Source organism: Agrilus planipennis, unplaced genomic scaffold, assembly GCF_000699045.2.
Source record: "Agrilus planipennis isolate EAB-ADULT unplaced genomic scaffold, Apla_2.0 scaffold13, whole genome shotgun sequence".
NCBI lineage: Eukaryota > Metazoa > Arthropoda > Insecta > Coleoptera > Buprestidae > Agrilus > Agrilus planipennis.
Window position 1 is genome coordinate 1493558 of NW_020439040.1, and position 21333 is coordinate 1514890.

At 34.3% G+C, this 21333-nt stretch overlaps 3 protein-coding genes across 3 annotated transcripts in view; 1 reads left to right on the forward strand and 2 right to left on the reverse strand.

Moving 5' to 3' along the window:
• LOC108744257 (MAM domain-containing glycosylphosphatidylinositol anchor protein 1) overlaps positions 1 to 21333 on the forward strand; it is a 214076-nt gene that overhangs the window by 4378 nt on the left and 188365 nt on the right. The window lies entirely within an intron of this gene.
• LOC108744260 (beta-1,3-glucan-binding protein) lies at positions 6316 to 12997 on the reverse strand. Its single transcript, XM_018479939.1, has 8 exons — positions 12766 to 12997; positions 12000 to 12239; positions 11160 to 11356; positions 10929 to 11071; positions 10216 to 10382; positions 8111 to 8332; positions 6714 to 6865; positions 6316 to 6539 (listed from the first exon to the last, which is right to left on the reverse strand). Exons 1-8 carry the CDS (start codon positions 12911 to 12913, stop codon positions 6357 to 6359), a joined length of 1452 nt encoding a protein of 483 aa, XP_018335441.1. The 5' UTR covers positions 12914 to 12997; the 3' UTR covers positions 6316 to 6356.
• Positions 14614 to 19210, reverse strand: LOC108744259 (beta-1,3-glucan-binding protein-like). Its single transcript, XM_018479938.1, has 8 exons — positions 18965 to 19210; positions 18478 to 18717; positions 17874 to 18070; positions 17610 to 17770; positions 17254 to 17420; positions 16160 to 16381; positions 15007 to 15158; positions 14614 to 14843 (listed from the first exon to the last, which is right to left on the reverse strand). Exons 1-8 carry the CDS (start codon positions 19110 to 19112, stop codon positions 14661 to 14663), a joined length of 1470 nt encoding a protein of 489 aa, XP_018335440.1. The 5' UTR covers positions 19113 to 19210; the 3' UTR covers positions 14614 to 14660.

Genomic DNA, 21333 nt, shown 5'->3' on the forward strand with positions numbered 1-21333 from the left:
CGCGATTACATAACACAAAAAGTTTCCATTAATAAAATGGAAACTTTTAGAGATTATTTGCAGTTAAGGTCAAAAAATGAAGTAATTTGAAGCAAATATTTTTAGTCAATTGAACAGTGCCAACATTTACACACATGTGGATGCATAAAAGCAAAGCCAGTCGACTCGCACCCTTTTTAATTAACGTAAAGCGCCCAGGCCTTTAGTCTGATATTTGGTACATGTCCATTTGGTCGGTGTTCTTTAGAAACTGTCTACGGTGTGCTGATGAGATCCAGAGAAATCAGAATCGTGATCGTCTGACGGTTTTGGCAGATTACCGATCAACATGCTTTGTTATGTATATACGTAATAGATGAAAATATTGGCGGTTAATTTTCTTTTATTAAATTTTATTCAATGATTAAATTACGGAAGATGTAAAAAGTGAAAGGTCACATTCTTAAGCTTAGATTTTAGATTCTATTAATTAAACTGTTTGGTGTTTCCTTTAACACGTTTAAGTTGCAACATTTTCCGAAGATAATCTTCTAGCTGAATTTAATAGGTGTAGATATATGCTTTCAACTATGTATATCGGTTGCAGCAGGACTTAATGCCCAATTGCAGTTGACGAGAAAAGCACAAAAGTTATTTTTGCATCGAATCCTTGATAGAGCTCTTACGTTTGTTGAATACACAATGAAATCTCTTGGTATTAGAAGAGATTTAAAGCTTATGGGGCCGAGGTCAATTCTCAACCGTAAATCTCTCTAATTAATTTTATTCCAAAAACGTATTAACCAGATTCTATATCTTTCGCTTCAATGCATACTAACTAAGGTAGAAAACTGAGGGGAAACGTTATTATAGTTTCCAGATTTTGTTATATTCGCGACTTTGAAAAACTTCAGTCCACATGTCCACTTCATTACAAACACGAAAGTTGATACTTAAAATTAAATCCAAAAAAAAAATACAAAATTATTTAAAGTATAGAAAATTCAGAAAAAAATTAACAGAATAATATAAATAGTAATTAAATTACATAGTAATTGACAGTAAATAGTTATTTATTAGCGTTTATAGAAGTAACAGATAAAGTTAATAATTTTAAGCAAGCGTCTTTCAAATCGATCATAGTGATTAAGAAACAGTGCCAAAATGGTACTACTTACTTTAACGATAAATTCAATAAATGAATAAATTGGAAGACCATCATATCTAAAAATGAAATAAATAACTGTCTGTTTGTTATTTTTCGGTGGGTTTTTCATGTTGTTTATGAGACTAAAACAACAATAATTGAATGCAAACATTGCTCTAAAACATACAGATAAAGTCGTAAATATTATTCAACCCTGCGGTAGATGGTTCATTTCAAAACATCGTTTGCAATGTAAATATTCTGAAAAATTGCAATTTAACAGATGAAAGGTTTAAAAAATATTCGAATGTTGTTTGTGCTTTTAGTTTTGTAAATCTGCTATGGGAAACTCAATTTCTAGTGTTAACAAACAGCATCTCTGTATGCGTACATGGCAATTTAATTTTTCAGTTAGAAAATATCTATCTATACGGGGTGCATTAAGCAACCAAGGGCTAATCTAGAGGATTCATTTGGGGGTAATATTTAATTTCTTTAGTTTTCTACATCAATTTGGTTGCCAATGTTGAACTTATTGTCACGTATTTAAACACCTTCTCACAGTATTACTACTTTTATTTGACTATTTTCCATCTATTACTAATTAGTTGCCTATTTATAAATATATGACCACTTACTTCTTCGCTTTGTATCACCACGTAACTCAAACTCGTACTGGTACTCCATTAGGTCTCGCGACAACTACTTATAGAGGCTGGCCGTGTTCTAGAATGATCCAGTATATGCCGTCTAGAAAGCTAGTCTTGTTTATCACTCTGTATGTTGGTTGGCCTATACGCATGTGACATTATTTTCATTAAGGAAAGGGAAGTCCTTTAGATTCTTTCATAGATCTGCAAAAATTAGTTAGAGTGGATAGATTAGCTCAGGATAGAAAAGAGTGGAGGTGCATGTCCAGCCAGTCTTAGGACTGACGACCTTATGATGATGATGTCCTTATAACTCGATTAATCGTTCGACAAACGTGGACAGTACGTCAAGTATCCACCTGGTTATAATAAATATCAGTGGACCGTACCGATATTTGACGTCTTGACGCGAAATTTCGTTTGATCGAGTTAACCCGTAGAAGGCGCTCTCTCGTGTCAAATTAGTCGACGTGTTCGTAGAATATATTAGATTATGTAAATAATTGAATTGCTCTCAGACGGTCTAAGGTCCCGCTAAATTTAATTCGTTTCATACGACTGCTACGACCGAGTTCCAGTGAGAATTAATGAAAGATAAATGTGCCACGGGCCTCGATATTTGTCTCTCCCGAAGGCCTTCTCCATCCGGTTATTATTAGCTGACTTCCGCAGAAATAGGATGTAGTATTTTGTTGACTTTTCGCGTTTCTCATCGGATCCATCTGATTGCTGAAATAAATGAACGAACGATTTCATCACTTTATCAATCTGATGTGTGATGGTATTTTTCCAAAAAAATAAGAGGATCGGATAACTAAAAAAGTTGTGACGAGCTCTTATTTCAAAGTTCTGTCTATTGAATTAAGAATAAATTTGGGAAAAGTTATTGTACCTATCGTTTAAATATATCTAACTTTGAAAAAGCAGGTCTTTTGAAATACTGAGCTTCTTATCGGTGGATTCACTTCTTATCATTAGGTCCAGTTGATACTGGACGAGAATTTGAGTAGTCCTGTTGAATTTCTTCTCTGGCATCCCATTGTTAAGATTACATATGTAATTGTCAATTAGAATCGATTTTTCATCATTTTTAATGAGATAACATTAGAAATCAATTAGTTATTTTAGTATGAAATCATATATTTTTTCTATTATCTGTCACCTTCTGTATAAGCGGAATTACTGGTCTGCCTCAGCAAAAATTTTACTGAATATACAAGAAAGAAATTAGGGGACGATTTTCAATAAGATTTAGTTCTGTACAAAATCTTTGGCAGAATCATGTTTCAAACTCAATAAATGTATTGTTAAATGGCAAATTACAACCTTCATCATTATTATAAGGTCGTCAGTTCTAAGACAGGCATCCCCGCAATTCCCTCAAACTAGAACATCCCACATGCTTAACTATTTATAAACAGTAATCTAATTTAGGTCTACCTCTATTGCTACAATCTTAGTATAGAATAGACATAATGTCTCTTTTACGTATAACCGAAAACATTTACAAATATTATTCCCTCATATTATAGTATTTCAGTTTTCTGTCGTTGTTTCTCCTAATTGATCCTTAAATTGGAGTAAATCTTCATCCACCCATTTTGCGTCAGTTCACGCTCGAGCGCATTTTTTTTCTCATGTAAATGACAAATTTCATTCGTTAGCCTTTCTGATTTGTTTTTTTTTTTTCTATTACTTCCTCGAACCTCGTTCAAAATAAATTGGTCAAATCCTCTTATAAGACGCAATTCTCCGTTTGTCATGTCTGTAGCACCCTTTGTTCTTTTTGTTTAAGTAAGGATTTAGTTTTGAAATATTAGCGCAAGGTTTTCGTAATAGGTACACCATGTGAAATAAAAATGAGAAGACCGTGGGCAGACTGCGATGTGACGTAATCAACATTAGATATATAATTACCTACTGTATTTTTAGGAAAATAATTACTTGTATTTAGTAATTATTTTTACGTATTTAAACACCTCGAAATACTACGAGTTTCATTTAACTATTTACTGCCTAATTAACACTTCTATTATTAATTAGTTATCAATTCACCACTGTATGTCACTTCTTCGCGCCTTCTTCTTCACTTTGTATCACCACGTAACTCAAACTCATACTCGTACTCCACTCGATCTCGTGACAACTATTTATAGAGGCTGGCCGTGTTCTAGAATGATTCAGTACATGCCGTCTAGAAACTTGATCTTCTTTGCCACTATGTATGTTGGGTTGCCTGCATGCATTTGAAATTATTTATATGTATCTGATTGTAATTAACGGATTAAAAGACCTGCAATGTGTTTGTATCTTTAATTTTATTTCAAAGGCTAAAATTCTTTAGTACGTAGATATAGTTTTTGATACAAAACTCTAACCCACCAAAAAATCGTCAATTATATTATCTCCAAGTAATATTTAAAAAGAATAATTTCTTACGCCATGAAGAAAATAAATAATAAGTTCGCCCAACCACAGAGGCCGGTTATCTAACACCTTAATCCTTCTTCCTAATTGGATTATTTATCTTGGGGTTGACTTTTGGAAATGAGGTCAATGGTGAGAGTGTGAAAAGTCAGGTGAAAGAAAAAAAAGTTAAAAGAAAGAATACGGAGGAGCAGAAGTGGGAAAGGGCATGGCATTTTTTTACATCATCCACTATCTGATAACGATGTCATAAAACTGGGATGAGTAACGTTATATGGGGGTGCTGAAATAGACCCGATTTGTTTTACTTTATCTCGAGCGCGTTTTTATGTAGGTTTTTCGTTGATTGGACAAGAGCCGGGGCCCTCGGTCGAATTTATTTCGTCGAAGGGGTGCGTCCGATAAAATGCAGAACGGATATTCGGTCATAATTCCAATGGCGGATTGTTTTCGCAAAAAAAAAATATCGGCCGAACGGACAATTCCGCTCTTTTATTGGCCACTAAATAACCCAACAAATAGCTTTTATGTTACCCGTGCTCCACCATCATAGTAGATTTAATGTGATGCTTTCCTCCTTTTTATAAGATTATACCAAATTCATAACCATTACAGCAGCAATGTTGTTAGTATAAAAGCGGTAGCCCCCAAAATGTTCCAAATATGGGAACGGAAAATTAATAATAATAATAATAATAATCAGTAGCAGAGTTCGTTCACTTAGAGAAAGGTACACAATGCCAGATCGATGTGCGGGGACTCCCTTAATGGGAGTACATAACAGTCAGGAAACAATTGACGGTAAACAAAGACCCGCCTACAAGCGATATTCGTTTGTACGCATCGCTCACGCTGTACCTTTCTCTAAGTAAACGAACAATATCTTTGGTGTTTTGGTTACGCACTCGTCACCGGTGTGATTGGTCGTCCCGCACTCCTTTTTAATGAACGTAGAAGGTTAAGATAAGGTACATTGTAGGTACCCGTGACCTACGTATTAACACTTCCTAATCTCATTAAGTATTTACAATTTCGAATTCAGCGCATAAATGAAACTTTATATCGTATGTGGATGTTGTGCAGATGAAAATGACATTAAGAGCCAGAGATTATGTACAAAACAGTTCCTTAAAGATGAAAAAGGCTCTTCCGGGCACTTTCCACGATTACAATTCCTTTTTGTGCGCGATCTCGTGCTTTTGATTATATTCATAAGCACGCAGAAGAAGCCATTCCCTTCCAGTCGAGTGACATGAAAAAGACAACTACTTTCTACGGGAAAATGGAAAAAAGAAGTTGAAGTGAACCATCTCTTCATTGCTAAGCATCAAACGACTTTATGGGTCCTCCGAGCATTAGCATTTTTATTGAAGAATAAAAGATTCCGAGCGTTGTAATCTTGGCCACATAAAAGTTACCACGTACCTTCTGATAGAAATAACAGGAGACGACTTGTAACTAGAGAAATAAATTCGTAGCAGGCTCGTGCAACTTATGTCCTCCGAAAGACAAGCATCTCCTCTTTTTCCTTCGACTGATATAATTTGATTTCGTTTCGTGCCGTATCAATTTAATTTGTGGTTATATTTTGAGAAGGGAATTTAAAAGTACTGTAATGTTCGTGGATTTAACAAAATTTAACTTCTAAGACGAAAACTATTTATTTACACAAATTATTATTGAACTTAAAAACACTATTAAATTATTACTAAACTTAAGTAATGAATTACTCTATTTATTTACAGTACTGTTGATATATCACTATTCACTGCGCCGTCAATTTATTTCTAGATTCACTTCTGCAACGGTCAATTTATTTCTTCTCTCCCGGCGATCGTCTCTTCCTTTATATACTCTTTTGTTTACTTTCGGGAACCTTCTCGAACCGTCCGGAAAAGTTTCTTTTTTCTTTGAACTGTTTAATTGCTTTCCCAGAACGCAGGTACGACACACACGTTTACAGATACGGCGCACATGAAGAAAGGCGCCCGCGGCTAGTCGACGAATCGATAAGCCGCTCACCTTGATGATGTTGTGAAACCCAACAAATCCCATGATGGTATTGTGAGACAGCCCAAAATATTTAGATTAATTTGAAAAAAAAAACGCCAAATCAGATAGTTTCTTTATTGAAAAATTTAAATTAAAAAGTCTTATACAGCAAATACTTTAACATAGTCAACTATCAGCGCGGAATCATTGCTCCAGGTGGGATACCATTGATTCATAGCCCTGTAAAAGTTCCTCTGATTTTTAGGGTCGTTGTTCTTCCACGGTTTGGTGTTGGAATCCGGGAAACACAAGCCACCTGCTCCTACCCCAAGCACCAAATACATCTAAATAGAAAAAAATATATATAGATTATCACTGGGTCCGCGCAATCGCCTTTGCATCATGTCATTGTAAATTTAAACTTAAATTGAAATGAAGCAATTGGTAGAGATGAGTGGAAGGTAACTTGTAAAAGCCGAAAGTCGGTTTTCAAGTAATAAATATTGTGTACTTCATACCTCTTTATCAAACGGGGCCATTTTAGATCCACTTCTCCATCTTTCACCCGTCTCAGTGGCAATACCCATGGTGTTCGCTTCCTGTGCAAATCCTCCCTGGGGTGGATATATATTACCGTAATTTTCCCCGTCTACACTGACGCTTATTCCATCTGCAGGATTAATTGCAATTGTAATTAACACGGAAACAGATCTCAGGTGTTACCGAGATAGTGTTTGGGGGTATTTTAAGTTTAAGTAATAAGTACTAATCGTTTTTGGGGTATCATTAAAAATGTTGTTTTATATTAAGTAGGGTAGTAAAGAAGAGACCTAGTGGCCTTAAGGCGTCCGGTTTCCATATGGGAGTAAATAAATTAAAAATACAATACAAATACACTGTATTTGTTTGTCTTTTGGAAACTGAGACTATGATACAAGATTAACTTTATTAATTTATTAATTTTCGATTAACTCTTTATCTCATACCGAATCGTGACGTTTATTGATGAAGAAACCCGAGAGTTTTCAATAAAAAGACCAATGGGGGACACGTCGATTGTTCAGAAAATTGTATTCTTCTGTTTTTCATCATTTATTATATTGTGGTTTTTATTGCGTGTATCGGTTAATTGAAAAATATGTCGGAATCACAATCAATTCACACACTTTGGCGAACTGTTTAAGCGAACATTCGGGTGGTATAGGTAGTAAAAGTAGTTGAAGATATAGAAGTCGAACATTATCGTATTTGTGATATTTTAGGAAAGTTACGTACGATGAAGTTAATTGAACCAAGTGAATTTATGCAGATGTAGTTACATACATAAAAAGAAAATCAGAATTTGATGTTTGAGAATGATTTGAAAATGTATTTAATCGATATTCTGTAACACTAACGGCTTATAATTAGTGCTACGAAATCGCTTCAAGTTCCTGCAGGAATTTATACACTTAGTTAGGCAAGTTCGGACTTAATCTTAATATTCAGTTCAACTAATCCTTTATTAACTTGATTTATCGGACGCCCAGTGGACCGTTAACGAAAGATTACTTTGAAATATGTATATATTTGTTATATGTATAATAATACATATTAAATATTGAATTGCTTCGATCTTTAGTTGATGAAAATTCATGAAATCAAATGATATTTAAACAATTGGAAATTTTCACTGATATCGGGGCAATTGTTTCGAAAAACATTGGTATTTACGTGTGTAATAATAATATTATGCCCAAAGAAGTTAAATAAATCTGTGAAAAATTCCTATTGTGTATTAGGTGAAGTTACTAATTGCCTAATTAAAATGACTTTACGTTGTAAGTCACAAAACTAGTTTTATATTTTTTACGCTTCTTTCTTTTTCCTTCGCGTATAATCGGAAAAGATTTTTCATCCGTTTGGAAAAACTCACCGGGAGTCCATTTCATTTCGTACACATGAAAGTCGTTACACCATCCCGGTTCCTTATGCAGCCTTCTCATTCCATAGTTTCTTGCCGCCACCGAATCTCCTAGGATACAGCCGGCGGACAAGTCGCTGTTCGAATTTCGATTTCCGGGTGAGAAAGCTATTCTGATTTGACCGGACTCGTAAAGGCGGCCATATTCTTCGTTCTTCGAATTTAAAAACAGCTCTGTAACAACAAAACATTTCCATTCCTAACACCTCGCACCCCTTATGCATTATTTAACAACACGATATCCTGTTAATCGTACCTCTGTCTCAAATACAATACTAATTTGATCAACTATCAACTATCTTTGGAACATCTGAGTGATGTTGTTTTGTTTATTTACGTAATAAAAGAAAATCAGCTCATTGTTACCTTCATTGTTGTTTCCAAATTCAGAAAAAATGACAATGCTTTGTGTTCTTAAGTTTTACTATTGCTGTTCTAAATAAAACAGAACAATATTTTTAAACGAGACGAAAGTGCCCTGTAGGAATATGTGAACCAATCTATTAAACCCATTTACGTCTACGTCATAAATTTAATCCTCAACATTTTTTGGTAAAGAGTCTAATATTTGTAATATGTATCTATAATGTTTATTTAGTAATAATTCTGTTTGATTAACATTCTATAGGTACCATTGTGTTATTTGCATTGGTCCTGTAGCTCGGAAATAATTATTGTCAGTTAATACAGAAATCCGCTTTCATCATTCCATCGAAATAATAATTAATTATCGGGATAGCTGATATATAAACCCTTATCTCAAGCACAGTTCGAAATATTTCGAGTATTATCCAATGTCGATTTTGACGTATTAATAAATAATCATATTGCATTCACAGCAACTATTTCCACATGCTCGAATATTATATCAGTTCTATATTTATTAATGAATGTTGTACTTTCAATTATAAAAAATTGTAATATCAGTTGGGACTGATGTTTCTTTTTTAATAAAAATGGAGATCGCAAATAAGATAAGGCAACAGCCGAACCAAACCCTTGTTTTCGATCTTGAGAATTTGATCTCAGCTACAGTATTAGATAAATGTCGCCTGAATTTTTTGTTCAATCATTATCATCATAAGGTAGTCAGTCCTAAGACTGGTTGAACACACACCTTCACTAAAGATTAGCTCAGGATAGGCTTTTCTATCCTGAGCTAATCTTCGCATTTCCCTAAAACTAGAACATCCTACATCCTTAACTATTTGCGAACAGTAGTCTAGGTCTAACTCTACCCCTCTTAACTCCCGTTTATGCCTCTAATATGTCTCTGACCAGACCTTCATCCCTGAGAAGGTGTCCTACCAACCTATCTCGCCTATTTCTTATTGACTTCCATAAAGTCCTCTGTTCTCCTATTCTTTCTAATAACCCTTCATTTCTAACCTTCTCTATCCACGGTATCCTCATCATTCGCCTGTAACACCACATTTCGAACGCTTCTAACCTTTTCTTTACCGCCGCGCCCACTGTCTATGTTTCGCACTCGTACAGTGTCGTGCTTCAAATATACACCTTTAACAACCTTTCTCGAATTTCTAAATTAACCGTTCGTGAGCGTAGACGTAACTTCTTTTTATTGAAGGTGACCCTGCACTATCCTTTAGTTTATATGCCTAGTACTCCGTCCGTCGTGACTTACGTGACTTCCTAGATATCTAAAATCGACCACTTCTTTTATTCAATATTCTCAAATTTTTCAAATTAAAAAGGACCGTCTGTCTTTCATAGAACAAATCATCTACGTATGCTTAGGTAACATTCTACTAGTTTTGGTCTTGCGAGAGAGATTCCTCGCCATTTGATTTTTTGGTCATGTTTTACATTTTTGGCAAATATAGTAACAATATTTTACTCATCACCATTTGGCAATACTATTGATACAATCGTTTTAAGTAACAAACACTTGATTAATGTCAATGGGATATTGTACGCGATTTTGTGGAGTGTGTGTTTTAATACCACAACATGTGCAGTTCAATAAATGAAATTGTAAAGAGTGTGAATAGAAATAGAAGTAGACAGAGGGCGAAAAAAAAAAGAACGTAGCTTACGCGGATAAATCCAGTCACCCTTGGGAAGTTTGGCTCTTATCTGTACGGTGCCGTAGGTGAATGAAAAGCTTTTTTTCGTGTTCATCCTCCCTGAAAGTACCGGCGGTAGTATTAACCAGGCTGTTGGTTTTTGAAAGCACTCCGTTGTACCGTGAACACCCGTGCACCTGTGTTTCACCAAAGCAACATTATTAAAAACGGAATGTAAAAAAGCGAAACTAGGAGAAGCACAGGATAAAATTTGTTTTAAAATTTGATTTCTGTAATCGCTTCTCTCCATCAAAAAGTAATTACAGAAAGTAATTAGTAATGGACATCAGCGGCTAACGTAAGATAATTTAATTTAAGAAAGAGGGACTTTTGTTTTATGTTTTCTGATACTTGAATTAATCGACTTATTTGTATAAGGGCTCCCCATAAATTGTGGGGGGGAATCCTGGTGGGTGTTATGGGTCTGTTACTTAGGGAAGATAGGGGATCAAGGTTTACGTAACGTAGTAATAAATAAAACAAGAACAAGGTGAGGACTGTTCCAGTCTTGGTATAAGTCTTTGCATTGCTTACTCGGTCTTGGTATTGACCTTGGAAATTAAAAAACCTTTTATTTAATTGAATCGTTACGTGGGGGGGGGAGGTCAAAAAGAGATAAATTTTGTATAACATGGAAAACACTAGAATTATTGTCAATGTGATTAAATAAATCCTTTACTTACCTATCTCCTAAGTCTAACCCGTTCGGCAATGTAACAAACCCGTTTCCGTACTGATTTTCGATAGGAATTGGATGTATAGAAAGGACACCATTGGCTACTTTTGTGTAGGTAGGATTGTTACTATACACAACGAATTCATAATCCTAGAAATAATTAATGTTTCGAAGAACATTTAACCATTATAAACTATTGTTTTTTTTTTTAATAATGAATCGGGAAGTAGTTTCTTACCGGAGCTCCGGCAAACCTTTGTTCCAGTGACCACAAATCTGGACGCCAGGTATCGAAAGTTTCTTCGAATATAAGTTCATTTTTACAAGCATTTCTACCACCGATTTGAGTTGCACTTGGTATGCATTGACCTTCTCCCGAAGGAGTTGTGGAAGTAGTGGTCGAAGAGGTCAATACAGCATCTCTTGGTACTAGTTCTGTATGTAATAAAGTTATAATTAATTAACAATTAATTTTATGTTGTTTTGAAGGTGGAATTTCGACCTTCCTTAGACAAAAATTTTCAGTCCATCTCCACTCTCTCAGAGTCTTTCAGCGTCTCTGAAAGCGTCTCTCACAGTCTTTCACAGTCTCTCAGTTATTGCTTAGGTGTTTTTATGGATCTCTCACAGTCTCTGTATGAGAGACTCGAACGATAAAGTTGTTAATTCAGAGATTCGAGTCTTTTACAGAGAGACTGAATGAATAAAACTAAAAAATTGAGAGACTCGAGTCTCTCGTAGAAAGACTGGGATCTCTGAAATATGTTGAACTTTTTAACCATGTCGATCGACACACCACTTATTGAGAGATTCGAGTCTCTCGTTCAGAGACTGGATACGAAATGAGGATCTCTCTTTGAGCGACTCGAGTCTCTCGTTCAGAGACGCTAAACAGTTTTTTTGACAGTCTCTCTACAGTCTCTCTCAGCGACACCAGAGAGACTCGATGAGAGACGGAGACTCGAGTCTCGCTTTCAGAGACTCTGAAAGACAGAACATTTTTACCTCGGGTTATATTGCTTATGTTTTTCTAATATTGGTCTGGGAACATGTTAATCATTTTCATTGATTGCCTTACCCTGCACTATAAACTTCTGGTCGTCTCTTGGATATCCCAATTTGTTCCCGTTATCATTGAAGATCACATAAGTCCAATAGTAGATTATATCTCCCGGTTTTAATTTCGTAGTTTTATCTGTGAAAGTCCATCTTCCATTTTTAGCTTTAACAATATCCCTGGCAAACGTTCCTGCTTCTCTGCCTTCGAATTCTTCGTTGATTTTTCCGTGGAATGCAAACAGATCTATTCCTTCCTCATCTGAAATTAAATCGTCGATCTCTCTAATTAAATTTTATAAGAAAAAAAAACGGACAGATGAAATTCGTGTACCATTTTTATCTCGAATAAATCTTTTGTATTTTTATTCCAGTTATGAAATCCTTTGGTCAACACGAATGACTTCATTTTGGGTTTGTAGAGTCCGATAATATTTTAGAGACGAGTTTATATTCGTATTAGTTCATAATTAAATCATTTACCTAATCATATTTAACGAACAAACGCAATCAATTTCCGATTAAAATATATAAATTAATTATTAATCAAGTATCAATTTTGTATCATTATTAGCAGTTTTAGCGTTACATTATATTAGCTAAATTAATATTACAACGGATTTGAAATATAACTAAAACAGTTTTCGACGATTAGCCGTAGTACAAGTATTGTTATAACATGTACCTATTATATCTCATGAATAAGAATTAACTCCAGTATTTTACATTGAACAGCTACTTGGTTTCATAAAACAAACAACTGTATTTTCAAGCGTTTGCTTACTTACCTGGTATTGAAACTTGAAAACCTCTCGGTGAAAATGCTATCACTTCAGCGTCAGGCACATCATAAGCACTAACACTAATTAATGAAATACATAAGATCACAACCGTAGACGAAACAATTGAACCGTATTTTTTATAAATAAGTGCCATGATTATTTCCAGAATGAGGCAAAGTCAGTATGTGAGCAGAGAATTTAAGAAACTGGTTGTAGAGAGAGGATTTTCCGGTAGTTATATTACGTATGACTGTGTGCGTTGTGTTGTGAATCAGTAAGGTCAACTAAAGTTTATCTAATGTGTGCATTTTGAGTGAATTAAGTAGTATTTACCAGAAATTCGTTAAATCGTCATTTAAACATAAACAATGCTAATTATTACTGTAATTAACACAGGCATTAAATGAGTAGTAAAATGTAGATAGGAAGGCGTTTTATAGATACAAATTTGATAATACATAGTATTAGGTGCTCAATAATTATCATTAAAATAAACAATTGACTGCTTAGTTTTAAATAAATGGAACACCCAGTATAATTATTGCAATTACCTGATTATTCATATGTATATTTATTCAAATGGGTGACAATTATCTATGTATGATGTAGATATATTAATGGCGAGTAAACTCGCTAATATTATCCGACAAACTTTTACATTTTGTTTTAATTATTAAACGTGTATCGCAAAGCAATCGCCGATTAAATAGGACAATGCATAAAAATTGTGCCAAAACCAGCGTACAGGACATTTAATGAATCTATTTTGCAAACAACGTTCACTGATATATGTCCAGTTCAAATTTTAACATATCAAATGTTTTTTATTAATGAAAACAAATGTGATAGGTCAGAATATCATGTATTACGAGAAAATAAATGTAAAAAGATGAAAAAAAAAATACTAATTAAACACTTTTATTAACAGTCAGTTGTGGAAATCTTAATTTGTTGAAATCGATTCGTTCTTGAAACTCATATTAAAATTATTTCGGTAATTTATTTCTTGCAGTTTCCATTATTAGGTACATTATTTTCGAAAATATCTTGCCAAATATACCCCTACAGACTTATAACTATTATGGTATTGAATACAATCTTTGATAGCGTGGTAAGATCTAAAGCAAACCTTGATACTGTAACGAAACCCTCTGTAAACCTTGATGGTACTATAAGTCTAGTACAAACCTTGACGATGTCTTAAGCCTTCGATAATATTACAGTGAGCAAGAAAAGCTTTAATGATGTAATGAAATCTGGTGAAATCCTTCATAAAATTGTGGAGCCCAATATAGACCTTGATATGACATTGTAAAAAACTTAATAATATAAAGCCTAAAATGAAAACCTTGATAATGTTATGAAACCAAACAAAAACTGCGACAATGTTGCAAAGCCCAAATTACAACTTGACGATTAAAGGTACAGTGCAAAACGTGATGGTATTGTAAAAGTCCAAAATACAAAAGATGATGTTATAAAGCCCATACTACAAATTTTTCTAATGTAATGCAGCCAAATAAGAACTCTAATGATGAATTAGGACTAATAAATCCGTTGTAAATATTATAAGTCCGAAATAATAAATACATTTATCTCTATCAAAATAGAAGCTAAAGCTTCAAAATTAAAAGAGTTAAAAACGTTATTTTTTGGTTTCTTTTGCATCCTTCTTTACCAAAAAAAACTCAAATCGAGTTTGTTTACGGTTCATATCGAAGGTATTTTAATTTTCTACAACTTGTAATCAATACAAATTAATCTATAATTCTCGACGTATATCGAAAAAACGAAATTTTTTTAATTTTCTGCGGCTTTTTCGATGCCATTTTGTTTTGACAAATAATTTCCCTGGATCGTTTATGATTTATTTACTAAAAGTTTTAAATTAAAAAAGCTTTTTATACAGCAAATATTTTAATATAGTCAACAATCAGTGCGGAATCATTGCCCCAGGTGGAATACCATTGATCCATTGCCTTGTAAAAGTTCCTCTGATTTTTCGGGTCGTTGTTCTTCCACGGCTTGGTATCAGAATCCGGGAAGCACAAGCCTCCTACCCCAACCCCAATCACCAAATACATCTAAATGAAAACAAAATTAAATTGGTCCTCACTGTGTCGTTTTTCTACGAATATTTGTTATTGTAAATTTGAAATTAAATTGAAATGAAGCAATTGGTAGAGATAAACGGAAGCTAAATTATTTGGTATTCAGGTAATTCAGGATATATAGTGTCCTTCATACCTCTTTATCAAATGGGGCCATTTTAGATCCACTTCTCCATCTTTCAGCCGTCTCACTTGCAATACCTATGGTGTTCGCATCCTGTGCAAATCCTCCCTGGGGTGGATATATATTACCGTAATTTTCTCCGTCTACACTGACACTTATTCCATCTGCAGGATTAATTGCAATTGTAATTAACACGGAAACAGATTTCAGGTGTTACCGAGATAGTGTTGGGGTACTTTAAGTTTACGTAATACGTAATTACTAGGTGTTCTTTTGTAGGGATAGATATACAGGGCAAAATATTAGTATGCTTAGACTTGCAGATGATATAGCAGTATTAGCATCTAGCAAGGAGGAGTTAGAGATAGCTAGAAATAAAATGGAAAAGGTGTTGGCAAAACTGTATTGTATGAAATAAAATAAAAGTAAAACAAAAATACTAGTATGCAAGGGAAGAAAAAGTAGTAAAAGAGCGAATATAAAGATAGGAGACGAAAAATTAGAAGAAATGACCGATTTTAGGTATCTAGGAACTCAGATAAGTCAGGACGGAAGGAGTAGTAGAGATATAAAGAAGATAGCGAAGGGTCGAGTCGCCTTCAGTAAAAAGAAGTCACTTCTATGCTCGCGTACAGTTAATTTAGAAATTCGAAAAAGGTTGTTAATGGTGCATGTTTGGAGCGAAGCGCTGTACATGCGATACATGGACAGTGGGCGCGGCGGAAAAGGAAAGGTTAGAAGCGTTCGAAATGTAGTGTTACAGGCGAATGATGAGGATACCATGGATAGAGAAGGTTAGAAATGAAGAGGTATTAGAAAGAATAGGAGAACAGAGGACTATATGGAAGTCAATAAGAAATAGGCGAGATAGGTTAGTAGGACACCTTCTCAGGCATGAAGGTCTAGTCAGAGACGTATTAGAGGCAGAAGCGAAAGTTAGGAAGGGTAGAGGTAGACCTAGATAAGATTACTGTTCGCAAATAGTTAAGGATGCAGAATGTTCTAGTTTTAGGGTAATGCGAAGATTAGCTCAGGATAGGAAGGAGTGGAGGTGCGTGTCCAACCAGTCTTAAAACTGATGACCTTATGATGATGAGGTATTCTTTTGAGTAGTCACTTCCTTACGTTTCTTTAATTTTCTTTCGTTTGCATATGGAAAACTCACCGGGAGTCCATTTCATTTCGTACACATGAAACTCGTTACGCCATCCCGGTTCCTTACGCAGTCTTCTTGTTCCGTAGTTCCTTGCTGTCACTGAACCTCCTAGGATACAGCCGGCGGACAAGTCGCTGTTAGAATTTCGATTTCCAGATGCGAAAGCTATGTTGATTTGACCCGAGTCGTAATGGCGGCCGTATTCTTCGCTCTTCGAATTTAAAAACAGCTCTACAACAACAAAACGTTTCTATGCCTAACACCTCGAACCTCCCATCCCTTATGCATTATTTAACAACCCGATATCCTACTGTTAAACGCACTTCTGTCTCATTCGCTAGTTGTTCAACTTGAAAAACAAAAGATCTCAACAAGATACATTTAAATGATTCTGGGTTGGTTATATTTATTGTTCAACTAGTTCATTAGATCATTCTCAAATTACATTTTAGTTATCTATTTGCCCTTTCAAACAGCTCCATAAAGAAAAAAATAAGCACATAATATTATAGAGAAAGGTAGAGCTATGTCTTCAGCTATTAGAACTAGAACATTTTAAGAAACTGTTAATGAGCTTTAACATGAAGCAGAATCCAAAATTAGGTTACTTTTCTCTAGTATTTGTCTTCTTAGGAACTTGCTTCCAGTCTTCCACTTTATAAAAGTCTTTTGTTTGGTCTTGACTTAAAAATCTTACGTTTTTGATCATCCCCATTTCACGTTATGTTACATCAGTGTGCCAGAGATAGTCTTAATCACTTTGTGAATACCCCAATGTGTGCAATTATTAGTGAAATTATGAAAAAAATATATTTGAGACCCTTACAGCTAGCCCTTTCATTTGATATGTCATACGGTACAATTTGGAAAACATTTTTTTAATTTACCATTGGCCCCCCAAAAATGACCCCATGTTCAAAATTAATTTATTTACGTTATGCGTCCGTGTTTGGGTCACAGAAATTCATATGTGCATTAAATTTCTACTTAATCGGTCCGGTAGATTCATAGCAAATTGATTGTAACAGACGCACAATACAGACACAAGAGGGTTCCGTTTTCCATGCGGACATACGGAGCCCTAAAAAGTGAATGCAACTTACGTGGATATATCCAATCACCCATGGGTAGTTTAGCCCTTATCTGTACGGTGCCGTAGGTGAATGAAAAGCTCTTTTTCGAGTTCATCCTCCCTGAAAGTACCGGTGGTAGAATTAACCAAGCTGTTGGTTTTTGAAAGCACTCCGTTGTACCGTGAGCACCCGTGCATCTGCATTTTACCAAAGTTTTACATTACTTATTAGCAGCGGATGATAAAAAATAAAGATAAAAGAAGCACATGCAACTGCCTAGGACAAAATAAATTATTCCCACTCTCATGTAATTTAATTTGGAAAAGACAAATACTTTTGTTGTCTGTTTTCTGATCTTTGTCAAAGTGTTCGGCTCCTTCACTTACTTATCTCCCAAGTCTAACCCATGCGGCAGTGTCACGAACTCCTTTCCGTGTTGGGAGTATTGAAAGAACACTATCTCAACAGGAACTGGGAGTATCGAAAGGACACCACTTTCCACTTTTGCGTAGACGGGATTATAATTATACACAACGAATTCATAATCCTGAAAATAAAAATGGAAAGTTTTCAACCGTTTTTTTATCGTTATAATATAAACTATTTCTGCCTTGAGATAAAATAAAGACTTAAAAAATTCAGTTTCTTACCGGAGCTCCGGCAAACCTGTGTTCCACTGTCCACAAGTCTGGACGCCAAGAGTCGAAATTTTCTTCGAATATAAGTTCGTTTTGACAAGCGTTTCTGCCATCGACTTGAGTGGCACTTAGTACACATTGACCTTCTCCCGAAGTAGTTTTAGAAGTACTGGTCGAAGAGGTCGGCACACCGTCTTTCGGCAATAATTCTGTAATAGTAATTAGTAAAGTTATAATTAACGTTAATTATAATTATAATTATGTTCTGTTTTGGAATTGAAATTGCGACCTTAGAATTGTATTTTTAAACGTTGTAGAAGTATTTATACATTAATTTTATTAAAAATAACAATATTTACTATGACTAACTTCTGGCATTTGATATGTCTATAAATAACCGATTAATTTAATTTAAATTCATAGCCAATTAACTAAATAAACGATCATGTTAGGTATTTAAAATTTAATACTTTTGGCATTACGGTTTACAAGTTCTGTTTTTATTTATTTCTCTTTCTCAAGATATTATTGTCTATAGGAATAAAAGCCAAGCCTTCGGCTAAAATATTTTAATATCGCTTTTAAAATCGTTTAATACTTAATCGTATTGCCTTACCCTGTACTACAAATTTCTGGTTGTCCCTTGCATATCCCAATTTATTCCCGTTGTCATCATAGATTACATAAGTCCAATAGTAGATTATATCTCCCACTTTTAATTTTATATTTTTATCTTTGTATATCCATCTTCCTTTTTTAGGTTTTACAATATCCTTGGCAAATTTTCCTGCTTCTCTGGCGACGAATTTTTCGTTGATTTTTCCATGGAATGCAAACAGATTTATTCCTTCCTCATCTGAAATTAAATCGTCCGTTTCAACTCTAATTAAATTTTGTGAAGAAACAAATGACACAATTATGTGTCTACGGGCGTTACTTTCGTATTAAACTATTTTATTTTTATTTAGGTTACGAAATTCTTTTAGTAACATAAATGACCTTTACCTATTTACCTATCTAGTCCGGTAAATTTATTTTAGAGGCGCAGTTAGGTACACAATAAAAGTGTAAATTATTATATTTTTATCAGTTTTCTTGCTTACCTGGAATGGAAACTTGGAAACCTTTCGGTGAAAATACTATCACTTCAGCGTCAGGTATCTCATAAGCAGTAACACAGATTAATAAAATACAGAAAACAATAATCACAGGAGAAAGTAATGAATCGTATTTTTTGTTAATACGAACCATGATTATTACCAGAATGAGATAAAATTAGTATGTGAATAGATAATTTAAAAAACTGGTTATAGAGAGGGGATTTTTGTAAATTTGTAAGGTCACCCAAAAAATTGTCTGCGTGTGTACGACTGTGGAATGTTTTAAGCATTTTCTAGAGATTCGCCAAGTCCTCATTTATAATAGAAACAATGCTAAATGTTACTACAATTAATACAGGTATAAATGTTTAAAAAACAAACTGCCGCCTTGCGACATGCTCAATTTTCTTATAAGTATAAAATAATAAATAGATTTTTCAAGAAACCCCAATTTGTTTTTAAATTAAAATGTAAGTACTATACGGTCATCAACGATATCATTTTTGTTCGTGAGATGTCGCGTAAAGAAATACGATCATGAATCTACTTTCATACATACAAACATGCAATGCTATTGTGACCTTCAGAAATATGAAGAAAACTACGATCTTGAGTATGACAATAAAAGTTGATACAGTAAATAAAACACCCAGTACACTGGTAATTATTTACGGTTAACACAAATTCATTCAAAAGCCTGCCAATTATTGGGGTCCGATTGCTGTTAACAAACAAATGAACTTTTATATTGTTATTTATAATTATTAAACCACAAAATACCTAATCGCCGATAAAATAGTGCAATACACAAAAATTGTACTAAAAGCGCTAACATTTAATTAATAATTTTAAATGAAGTCACAAAATATAATCTATTTTGCAAACAGCGTTTATTTGATACATATATATGTCTATATATCTAGTTCTAATTTTAATACATATATATATATTGAATGTTTTTCATTAATGAAAACGAATGTGATTAGGTAACATTAGATTAGTGAGGATATTATGTACCTATATGCCAGAAAAAAACGTTATAAAAGATTAAAAAATACAAATCAATACAATTTGTTTGTTTGCTACCATTTCACGCTTTAACCACTCAATCGATCATCATGAAATTTTGTGCACACATTGTTAGGAATATAGAAAAGAATATAGGATACCCTTCATTCAGAAAAAATTCTGTTCTGAGGAATAGAAAAAATAATTTTATGTCATCGTCGATGATCTTTGACACATGCTTAGGACATCGATGCGAGCGAAGCGGCGGGTAAAACCTGTCATTAAATGTTGTAGACACATTGTCAAGGGTACAGAAAAGGGCATAGGTTAGCTATTGTCCAGAAAAAAAAAATACATTTCTCAAGGGGTAGAAAAAATAGATTTATGTGATCGTCGATGACACATATTTAGGGAATCAACGCGACCAAAGCCGCTGGTAAAACGTAGTAGTCCATATTAATTTTAATCTTCAATTACAGCAAGCAGGGTAGGTACATCAAATAGAAAAATTGAAAACGTTGTTACAACTCTCAAAGATATCTACCCTGCGTTCTAATTGTAGGTTAAATATTTGCTAATATGATGGTTTGTAATGCGGGGCGTATTAGCTAGCTAATATCTATCAGTTATAGATAATCATAAGTGCATACACGTTGTACGCTTGTGACAAATGGATGATGTGGAAATGGATTTCTGTTGTCGTCACAGGGTTAACTTGGCACTGCAGTTGCATTGTCGTGTAAGTAATCAACTAATTACTGTCAAAATTGACGTGATATTGTATGCTCTCTGTCCATTATAGTTGTATCAGTTTAAATTACAAATAGGTAGCGTCTATTCCAGAACGTCGATCCCGGCGTTTGTGTCACCTGTGCCTATTTACATTCCTTGCTAATAGGATTCAATTACAATACGAAAATTACCGCGTACCAAATTGTGCCTGGCCAATATCCGGATACATAACCTACAATTGGTAAAGATCCGATCGATCGAATCGACATTGTTTACAAGATGGTTAGATACTAAACTTCCGAACTGGTCATCTAATTGACTCGTTTGTAACAATGCAACAAGAATAATTTGATAATGAAACAGAATTACCAATTTGTCGTGCTATTTAAATATTCGCTATGTATACCAATTTTAGCCCAATAATATTCCGCAGACTACGAAATAATTGAAAATACGTACCAGAATCTACTTGTTACAAGTTTTTCTACAAATTAGATGGGCTGTTTTAGAAAAAACACATTCTAAACTAACAAAATAATTCGAAGTGGTCTGTATTCTGTCGAAACTGCCAGACGCAGATCGCGATTTCGATCTTTTTGGATCTCATCAGCGCGTCGCAGGCAGCTCCGACA